Source organism: Macaca nemestrina, chromosome 8 (assembly GCF_043159975.1).
Source record: "Macaca nemestrina isolate mMacNem1 chromosome 8, mMacNem.hap1, whole genome shotgun sequence".
Classification (NCBI taxonomy): Eukaryota; Metazoa; Chordata; class Mammalia; order Primates; family Cercopithecidae; genus Macaca; species Macaca nemestrina.
This window is the reverse complement of record NC_092132.1, coordinates 146,765,212-146,775,914: the sequence shown is the minus strand read 5'-3', so window position 1 is coordinate 146,775,914 and position 10,703 is coordinate 146,765,212. Positions and strand designations below refer to the sequence as shown.

General features: G+C 40.8%; 1 protein-coding gene across 1 annotated transcript; it reads right to left on the bottom strand.

The window, feature by feature from the left end:
* Positions 1 to 6,983: 6,983 nt before the first annotated feature.
* On the bottom strand, positions 6,984 to 7,795 carry LOC105499849 (uncharacterized). Its single transcript, XM_071067445.1, has 2 exons — positions 7,688 to 7,795; positions 6,984 to 7,275 (listed from the first exon to the last, which is right to left on the bottom strand). The coding sequence occupies exons 1-2, from the start codon at positions 7,793 to 7,795 to the stop codon at positions 7,084 to 7,086; spliced, it is 300 nt and encodes a 99-aa protein (XP_070923546.1). The 3' UTR covers positions 6,984 to 7,083.
* Between the last annotated feature and the right edge of the window lie 2,908 nt (positions 7,796 to 10,703).

Below are 10,703 nucleotides of genomic sequence, written 5' to 3'. Positions count from 1 at the left end.
CCAGGCAGGAGCGGGGCAGGTGTATTTATGGGCAGAGGCTGTACCTGCTCCTGATTACTGAGGCTTATCAAAAGGCAGCGTTCCTTGGTGAACACTCACCAAGGCACAGTGTGTGTGTTTGGCGGGGGCGCGGGGTGTTGGGGCTACAGAAATGTCAGCAGGGCAGTGTTGAGGGTGGGGAGACAGGATTAGCATAGGTCAAGTCCAAGTCACTTCACTTGCTTCCTTGAATCATTTCTGAAGCAAGAATTGGATTAGATGATTTCTAAGATACCTTCCAGCCTTGACATCCCTCGATTCTGGTGAGACGACTTTCTCTTCCGTTTCAGTAAGTTTCAGTCAGGAGATTCTTGTTAAAACGGTGGTGTGGGTGATGGAATCGAAGTCCATCACCCCCAAGACCTCTCCGAAGTAAACATTCAAAGAAACATACAATGTCAAGGAGAAGAATGGCATGGAGCATGGGGAGGCCATAAATGCGTAAGGGTCCCAGCACATTTCTGTGATAGAAAGCGTGTAGGATGAGGATGACAAGTGACAACAAGGAATACTTGATGGTGGGCATTGTCCAAGGGTGGGATGTGTAACCACAGAGCATCAGGCTGACTTAGGGCTTGGGTGAAAAGGAGGACAAGAGTGAGAAGAGAGGTTAAAAGGAGACGATTTATAGGAATGCTGTGTTTCTAACAATGGCTCCAAATACAACATAACCTTCCTCTTTAACCTTCCAGAGAGCATATGCCCTGCCCTCAACCCCGGGTATATGCTCCCTGGATTTAACCCCAACCCCACCCCAGGCAAAATATAATTCTTAAAAGAAAATAAAACGTTTTAGAGAAAGCAAAAATATCCAATCTTGGAAGCTGACATTCTTGAATAAGCTCTCCTCATTCTAGAGCACAGATTAAGCAAAACCTGACAGACATACGTTGCTTGTACATCCTAAGCAAAATCTAGCAGTCAGTGTGTCTTCCCCAGAGTTCTCACTTAGGGGAGAATGTGATAGAAAACCAGGTCTCCTTACAGGGTGATAGAATAGAATAGAAGATCAGAAATCACAAACTGTGCCAGTTTGGGTGCTCCATGAAGCATATATCAACAGGAATTAGAAAGGAAATAAATTTACTGGGAAATGCCTGTGAAAAATAAAGGTGGGCCAGGTGCAGTGCCTCATACCTGTAAATCCCAGCACTCTGGGAGGCTGAGCGAGGGAGGAGGATCATTTGAGCTCAGGGGTTTGAGTCCATCATGGACAGCATAGACAGACCCCATCTCTACACAACAAGAAAATTAGCCAGGGATGGTGGTGTGTCCCTGTAGTCCCAGCTATTCGGGAGGCTGAGGCAGGAGGGTCTCTTGAGCCCAGAAGTTCGAGGTTGCAGTAAGCTATGATGGCACTACTGCACTCCAGTGTATGCAATAGAGCAAAACCCTGTCTCTGAAAAAAAAATAAAATAAAAATTCAAAATGAAAAGATGGAGCGGGGAGGGAGTAAGATTGAGTAGGGAAAATCTTCAGAAGGTGATGTCAGTTAACACCTGTGAAAAGGTTTGGAGTCGGGGGAGCCTCAGACTGCAGTGCAGAAAATTTCAGCATTGCCAGTGGGGAACCCCAGTGCAAGACTGTCCTACACCAGCAGACATGGCCCAGCTCTAGTCCACAGTGTGCTCATTCACTGACTGGAAGCAGTCAGGGCGAGAGTGGTAGCCATGGGAATCCTGCCGCAGGTTACATATATGCAGCAGGTGGAGGCCGTCGGATACTCTCCCTACAGCAGACACACAGCAAGCACAAACGTGCAGGAGCCATGGGACCCTCCTAGCCTGCCACATGTTAGGCTTTAGTAATTTTTGATGTTGGGCCTCAAGGGGAAAAAATCAGCTAATATTCAAGGTCATCTATGTGACCAGGATTCTGAAGAAAATTAAAAAATTCTGATGATAATAAATATTCAGTAGCTCTCCAAAAAAAAAAAAAAAAAAAAGGAATTCATATACAGGGACTGAATAACCAAACTTCAAAAGAAATCCTATATCTTCTTAGGAGAAAAAAAAAAAGCTTTTTTGCTGAGTCCGTATAAAGTATTTCAGAGTTCTGGTTTCGGTAACTACAAGTAAAAAGACTGAAAGTCACTACTTTAATTCTTAAAAAAAGAAAAAAGAAAGCCAAATAAAAGGAGAAATCAATGACTTTTCTTGAACCCACTAGGCCACTGAGGTCTCAGGGCAAACCCATCGCCTGGAAATCTGGAGTCACAGCTGAGATGAGCTAACCCGGAATGGAAGCTCTGAAACCATAAACTAGCAGGGACACATACGGTAACTTTGACAACTTGCTGGAGGCTGAACGTGGACATTTAGGAGAGTGAAAAACTACTAGAGACCATGGTCAAAGCTCTCCCTTCTCAACCCCTGCTATCCTGGGTTTTAAATCCAGGAAGCCCCCAAGGTTATCATGGTGAAGAGCCAGAATGGAAGCCCTGGTTGCTCTGAAAGACGTGAAGAGTGATATTGTGAAACACGTCCAGAGGATTCCCCATAACAAAAGCCTCCTCCTCTGCAGGAAAAACGGTTTTACTAGAGCCGTATCCCACCTGGAAGGGAAGACGTTTCCCTACTCCAGCCCCATCTGACCTTCCTGTCTCACTTGAGGGATGGGGGTAGCTAAGAAGTTCTTGTGAGCCGGGCATGGGGACTCACGCTTGTAACCCCAGCACTTTGGGTGGCCGAGGGGGGCGGATCACAAGGTCAGAAGTTCAAGACCAGCCTGCCCAATATGGTGAATCCCCATCTCCACTAAAAAAAATTAAAAATCAGCCAGATGTGGTGGTATGCGCCTGTAGTCCCAGCTACTTGGGAGGCTGAGGCAGAAGAATCATGAATCCAGGAGGAGGAGGTTGCAGTGAGCCTAGATCCTGCCACTATACTCCAGCCTGGTGATAGAGATTAAAAAAAAAAAAAAAAAAAAAGTTCTCTTGGCAGTCACAGTGCAGGAACACAGGCCCAGGTAAAGATGAGATTTACTTATAAGACTATAGAATGCTTCCTTTTCCCCTGCCTCTTTTTTGTTTGTCCCTTGCAGCTGTCTGAGACATAAGATCCTTAATATCATCCTCAGGTTAGTTCCATTCAGCCATCGCCTCCATTTGCAGGCTGGACCAGGTCCCAGTATCATGTGGATAAATTGACAAAGATCAGGAAGTCATGGATTATATGCTTAAATGAAGATTCTAAATTCCTCAGCAAATTCCTGGTGGTTTTCCTTTGAGTTGGAGAAGTCTTTCACGATTTCCGTCAGTTCGGATTTTGACCAAGACATAAAGGTAATTAAAGAAGGCAGACACAGTTGATCTGAGGACCTAACTTTAGAAGGCATTTTCCTAACTTTCTTCTCATCTTCAGAGTAGAAAGGCAGCTGAGTGAAGAGGTTGGTGGAATCAGAGTAATTAGGCAGAGGAAGAAGAGAGAGAGGAGGAAAAGAAGGAGTATTCAGAGTTGAGTGAGTCCATGTACAATTTTTTTATCATCACTGATTAAGTGCTTAAGCTTTTAATTTGCCTTTTGCAAAGAGTCTTTAAGAAAGGCAAGTTTTGATTTGCTTAGTCTTTTAGAAGCCTCTGCATGCCAATTAAAAACATATGTCATTTTTTTCTGAGGCATTTAAGATCACTTCTCTTTCAATGTAGCTTATAGATGAATAACTGTTTAGGTTAAAATTTCTTCACTGTGACCACCGTAATTCTAAGTTGTCATTAGGAAAGTTTACACATTTATTTAGAAAAACACAGCTTCTGGGTTCACAATTTTTATACATGAACGTAGCTAGAGTCCCAGATGGAGAGGTTCCAGACTACTTGGATAAGGACGAACTCATGATTCTTTGTCTTCCCCAAACCCTACCTTCTTAAGACCTTCTGTTGAACCTAGTTGAGCTTCTGTTGGATCCAGACACAGAGAGAAAGCAGTGAGTATAATGGGCTCAGCTGGTAACTCCATCTGGTTACTCATTGTCCCAGGAACCACCATCAGGGCTTCCTTGGGTCCCTCTTCTGACAATAGAACTGTTAAAAAATAAACTTAGGCACACAAACATCTTAAAGTTTTCTTTTGAGCAGGTATCAATTTAAGAATAGGGCAGGCTCCAAGTCACAAGTCTTCTGGGGCTCAGGCAAAGAGGCATGAGGAAAAAAAAGGCTTTTATAGGGTGAAAATAGAAGAACAGCAAATAAAACATTTAATTGGTTAAAGTGGAGTAAAAGCCTTATTCGAATCATTCCAGTTGACAGTCCCTTGTCAGAGGTTAGTTGGTGGTTTCCGATTGGTTAAAGTTTTATTTTACTATTCTAACTAAGTTGGGTTTTAGTTTGTTTATGTAGAAACCAAGCGCACTGAAGCTCCCTCAGTCTCAATGCCTCTCATTTAATTATTTTAACAAGAGAAATATTCTGTGTTCATATATTGGAGAATTTAACGTTAAGGTGTCAATTATTTACAACTTGATCTATAGATTAAATATAATCCCAATCAAACTTTTAGCAAGATATGTTGTCGATATTTCCAGACTGATTCAAAAGATCTAGGATCGTCAGTACAATACTGAAAAGAACAAGGTTGGTAGGTTGGTGGATGATACGGTTTGGTTGTGTCCCTACCCAAATCTCATCTTGGATTGTTGCCCTCATAATCCCTACGAGTCATAGGAGGGACCTGGTGGGAGGTAATTGAATCATTAGGGTGGGTTTTTTTCTGTGCTGTTGTCATGATAATGAGGAAGTCTCACAAGATCTGATGGTTTTATAAAGGGCAATTCCCCTGCACACGCTGTCTTGCCTGTCACCATGTAAGACATACCTTGCTCCTCCTTTGCCTTTTGCCATGATCGTGAGGCCTTCCCAGCTGTGTGGAACTCTGAGTCCATTAAACTTCTTTTTCTCTATAAATTACCCCATCTCAGATATTTCTTTATAGCAGTGTGAAAATGGATGAATACACTGAACTTACACTATGTTATATCAAGACTCACTATAAAACTGCAATGATGAAGGCAGTGTGGGAGGGGTGAAGCAATAAATAAATAGATCAAAGAGATCAATAGAACAGAATGGATAGCTCAGAAAAGACCAAAGCAGCTGCTGTCTATCAAAGAAGCAAAGGTAATGTAATGGAGGAAGAACAGTCTTCTCAACAAATGATGCTTGAACAATTAGATTTCCCTATGCAAAAGAGAAGGAGAGGGAAAGAGGAGAAGAGGAAGTGATGAAGTGGGGGAAGAGAGAGAGAGAGGGAGGGGGGAGAAAGAGAGAGAGAGAGAGAGAGAGAGATGCCCTACGATGGGGGAGTGATTAAACAAACTGTGGTTCATCCATATCCTGGAATACTGCCCAGCAATGAGAAGGAAAGAGCTATTGACACATGCAGCAACCTGGATGAATCCTCAGAAAGTGATGCTGACTGAAAAAAATCAATCTAATACATTCCATTTATATGGTATTCCTAAAAGGATAAAATTGTAGAAATGGAGAACAAATCACTTATACAAGGGTTAAGAAGGAGGTGGAGGTGTGAGGGAAGGCAGAGTGGCTCTGAAAGAGTAACATGAGAAGTCCTCCTGATAATGGAAATGTTGTGCATCAGTGTCAAAATCCTGGTTGTGATATTGCACTATGGTTTTACAAAGATGTTACTGTTGAGGAAAATAGAGTAAAAGATCTGGGTACCTTTCTGTATTATTCTTATTTTTTCGGAACTATATAGGAATCTACAATTATCTCAAAATACAAAGTGTAACTAAAACATCCTTTCCATAAAAGGGTTATTGATTATAATAGAATTAAATCTATCGACTTTGAAAAATTAAAGGGGAGGTAAGGCAAGATTTCTGAGCCAGCAGGAAACCAAAACTAACTCTTAAGCATTGGAAACATGACAGGAAATTCTTACTCAAACTGAGTAATTGTCTCAGTCCATTCATGCTGTTATAATAAGATCTCTTATACCGGGTGATTTGTAAACAATAGAAATTTATTACTTAGTTTTAGGGGCTGGAAGACCCCTAAAAGATTTGTTATATCCTGAGGACCCAGTTTCTGCTTCCAAGATAGCATCTGGTTGCTCAGCCTTCACGTGGCTGAAGAGACAAACTCTGTGTCCTCCCATGGTGGAAGGAGCAAGGCAGCTTCTTTCAACCTCTTTTATAAGGGTGCTAATTCCATTCATGAGGGTAGGGCCCTCCAGGCCTCTCAAAGGCCTCACCTCTTAATCACCACAGTGGGAATTAGGCTTCAGCATTAATTTTGGAAGAACACATTCCCACCGTAACAGTAATTTTGAGGCTTAGAATCAGAAGGTAAATTGTCAGCCAGTTCCTAGGAAAATAGTAGGTAGTGATTTGGGGAAGAGGATCTAAATCACTGGAGTTACTGAGAATCATAGAGGTATTTACAACCCCCCTGCCTGTCAGTAAATTTTATCTCAGATTTACGTGGAGAGAACAAGTCTACAGGAAATATTTAATCAGTCCCAATTAAAGACATGGAGTCATGACGATTAATTTAGACAGGTGAGTGTGTGACACATAAAAGTCCTTGATAAATGGACTGCCTATCCATCAATTTGTCGTTCATGTAGCTATTCATGTAAATGTGTGCTCATCTATGTGGGCATATGGCACGATGGTAAAAAATTTTTTAAAGTGTGCTCATTACCTATTCATCTTCTTTCTACCTCACTTTCTCCCTTTTTTTTCCTTTACTTTTGTTTACTTCTTTCATCTCAATAGGTTAGTAAGGCCCAACTGGCTGAGTACAGGCTAGAGATTTGTTGATTTCTAGTCTCTTCTAGTCCTCTTTTAAGGAAAATATCATATGGCTTTGGGAAAATTTCTTTATCCCAGAATGATAGAAAAACAAACCAGGATGGAGGGAGCATCAAGGTCAGGCAGTGTTGTTCTTCTTTCTAAATGAAACACTTGACAAACCGAGCAAAGACAGTCATTTATATTTATTAAAGTGTCTGCTTACAGTAGAGGCAAGAGTAAAATGAAGCTAGGTTATGTGTGCGTCTCTGGAAACCTAAATCTTCTGCATCAGTCTGTAGTGTTCCCACATGTCTGGATGGTCCGACAGCATTTCAGAGACTTCTGGCAGAAAGAAGTAAGTTCTTCATTTTTCTCACAACTGTTCTTGCATGTCCCTCTAAGTTTGTCGCATTTGTCATCAAAAAATGCATTCTTGGCTACACGAGGGAAGGAGCCATTTGGATTAATTCCCTTTTCAGACCCGCGTGTTTACCAGATACAGTTGTATGACTAGTTGGTGAAGATTTTTTCACAAGCTGTCCTAGTGCCATATTCTACCGGTCGATGAGATGGTAGGGGACCTGATTTTTATCTGATATTTCAGTCTTGTAGTCACACAGGGTAAAATACTAGAAAGAATACATTTGTCTTTCAGCATTTGAGACCAAGCTGTGTAGGAGCTTTGGGAAACCTAAGCTATGGTTCTAGGATCGAAATCTGTTGGGGATAATTATCAACTGGTTCCCATAAACACTCGCAGAGGTGGCTCCTTTTCCCAGTGCACTCTTAGAGGCTGCTACCTGGTGAGAGTAGAGCAGGAGCTGAGACTGAGGAGATAGCTCCAGACCAGAGCAAAGGAAGGGATAAAGATACAAAAAGAAAATGAGTTTACTGTGCTAGATAGAAACTTGCTTGGAAGGCTCAGCCTGATTTCTCCTCCATATTCCACCAAAGCATCGACTGTGAAAAACTTGTCCTTTAGAGAAGGAGGGTGCAGCATGTTCGGAATGCTTTTCTAAGATTTTCTCTGTTCAGTTTGCATAGAATTCCAGTTCCCACCTTAGGGCTTTATCAGTAGCAGTCTCAAGAGCAACCTGCTTCAAGTTAAGGACAGACAGCACGTCTTACCAGGATCAACATTTTAGAGTTGCCCAATTTGTGTATACATAATGAAGGCATCAGATGTACAGAGATTGCATTTAATGTCTATACTATAATGTACATATATTTAATGTCAACATATAAAGGTGCCTAATTCACATCTACGTAAAACTTACAGCCAGATGGATGAGTGCCAGCATTATCCAGGATGAGCACATCAGTTCCTAAGTGAAAATACTCCACTATTTCAAAGCTCGATGAACTCTCGCTCTCACTGCCAGGGGTCTATGTTCTCTCTGCCTTACTGTAAGGCAGATACTAATATACTATACTATAGACTACAGTGTGGCATTCAGATAAAATCTTTTGGTTTAGTATAGTATTATAGTATAGCTTAATATATACTATAAAAATACTAGTATTATAGCATATACTAGTATAAAAGTGTATACTATAGTATTATACTAGTATATATACTATACTATATACTAGTATATAATACTACTAGTAATAATATACTAGTATAATATAGTATCTGGCCGGGTGCAGTGGCTCACACTTGTAATCCCAGCACTTTGGGAGACTGAGGCGGGTGGATCACAAGGTCAGGAGTTTGAGACCAGCCTGACCAACATGGTGAAATCCCATCTCTACTAAAATTACAAAAAATTAGCCGGGCATGGTGGCACGTGCCTGTAATCCCAGCTACTCAGGAGGCTGAGGCAGGAGAATTGCGTGAACCTGGGAGGCAGAGGTTGCAGTGCAGTGAGCCAAGATTGTGCCACTGCACTCCAGCCCAGGCAACAGAGTCTCAAAAAAAAATATATATATATATATATAGAGAGAGAGAGAGAGTATATATACTAGTATAATACTATATAGTATATAATACTAGTATAATATTATACTATAATATAATATTACATTATACTATATTATACTATACTATACTATAATAATATTATAGTATAATACCATATTATAATACTAGTAAATAATTATAGTATATACTATGCTATACTATAATACTATACTAAACCAAAAAGATTTTCTCTAAATTCGATTATAGTATAGTATTATACTATCGTATATCTAATAGATAATTATTAGGTTATCTAATAATTATATAACAAGTGTTATGTAATGGTAGATATAAGAATCTATAATTATATAATAATTATAGTAAATAATTATCTATAATTTTATAATTATAGTATTATCTAATAGATAATTTTATAGTTTTAAACATCTTTTTTTGACTAATTATATAATAAGTATGAGTGATCTGAAAAAGATACCTCTGGCCAGTTTCCAACGTGCACATCAAAGCCAGTGGCCTGAATACAGCATAGGTCACTGTGGGTCCTATATCCTCGTGTCCTGACACAGAATCTCCTCTCACAGGCTTGTCACAAAACAGACCAGAGCTATGAGCAGCTGATGTGAAAAGTTGAGCATTACACATGGGATCGTATATCACTGGCATCTGGCACAAACTGGGACTTACTGTGGGCTCTGAGAATCCCTTTCTTTAGGTCTCTGGAGGCTCACATGAGCCTAGTCTTACGCCTTCATTTTGGAGAGGATACAATTGGAGCCATTGGAGATTCTCGGGAGCAGGAGAAAGTGAAGAGAGTTTTGATATGGGAAGGGCGTCTTTAATGCCTCTTACTGTGGCAAGAGAGTTGGGCTCCTGCCCTGGCTTTGTTTTGGTTATCTATATGACTCTGAGAAGCAGCCCATCTGAGGCACAATTTCTGCATCTGTAATAAAATTTGTAAAATGGACCTTCAAACCCAAAAAGATTTTCTCTAACTGCCATTAAATTAGAGGTAGGATAGAGTTTTCCTTAAAGGCACTGGCATTGGAAGACTAGATGCATTTTATGTGAAACTCTCATCACAGTACGTGGCTTGATGATATGTGATTAAGAAATGGCAGTCCAAGTTATGCTGCTTTACCTGTTGCCATGACTGGCATGCATGCATAGGTGTCTCTAAGCTCAGATCTTTACCTCTCTCTCCTCCTTACCTGTCTCAATCTCTACCATAACTATATTTTAAAAGGTTCATAGACTGCTATCCTTGTTTTTAATTTTTTTTCAATTTTTGTTTTTGTTAGTGAGCATGAGACTGGATGCCAAAAGACATGTTTCCTGGCCTTCCTTTACTCTTTCAAACCTGTGACAGCCCCTCCTAGATAAGAATGTAAAATGCAAAGGAATTACAGAAGAGGCGTTGGGGGATATCACCTCTTGTAGTAGATGGGTTGATCACACCCAGGCGTTCACTGAAGGGGACCCTCTCTCTGGGACACCGCCTCCGATCACCTTCCCTGTAAAGATGCCCATTTTACCTGGGGTCAGAAAGAAGAGCACAACAAAGAGAAAGAGGAAAGTCCTCATGTCTGGGAGCGTCTTGAGAGATCAGCGCCGTGTTCATGAGGAAAGAGCAGCAAACATCCGCATTTATACATTTCTCCAGACCAAGTAACATCTTGATCAGTGAGGCTTATCAGAAACGAGAAGATTTTCATGCTCTGCTGCGCAGAGCCCAGCCAACCTCAGTGGGTGTCACTCAGTCTACAGCTCATCATTTTTTCTGATTCTGGAAAGTTTTCAAGAAGGAAAGTGGGGATGAAGGGAGGACAGAGTAAGGCAGACACAGAAAAAGTAAAAAAATCTGGAGTCCAGCAGTTTGATTTCTAATCCTGGCTGTGCTTCTGAACAGCTTTTGGTTTACTCATATGTAAAATGAGAGTAATTATACAATATCTCAATGCTTCAGTTAAGAGCTGATGAACCATAG

Coding starts and splice junctions, on each gene's coding strand:
- LOC105499849 (XM_071067445.1), bottom strand. CDS start 7,795: ATGCTGCACCCTCCTTCTCTAAAGGACAAGTTTTTCACAGTCGATGCT. Junction 7,276..7,687: donor GCAAGTTTCTATCTAGCACA/GTAAACTCATTT, acceptor TAAACACGCGGG/TCTGAAAAGGGAATTAATCC.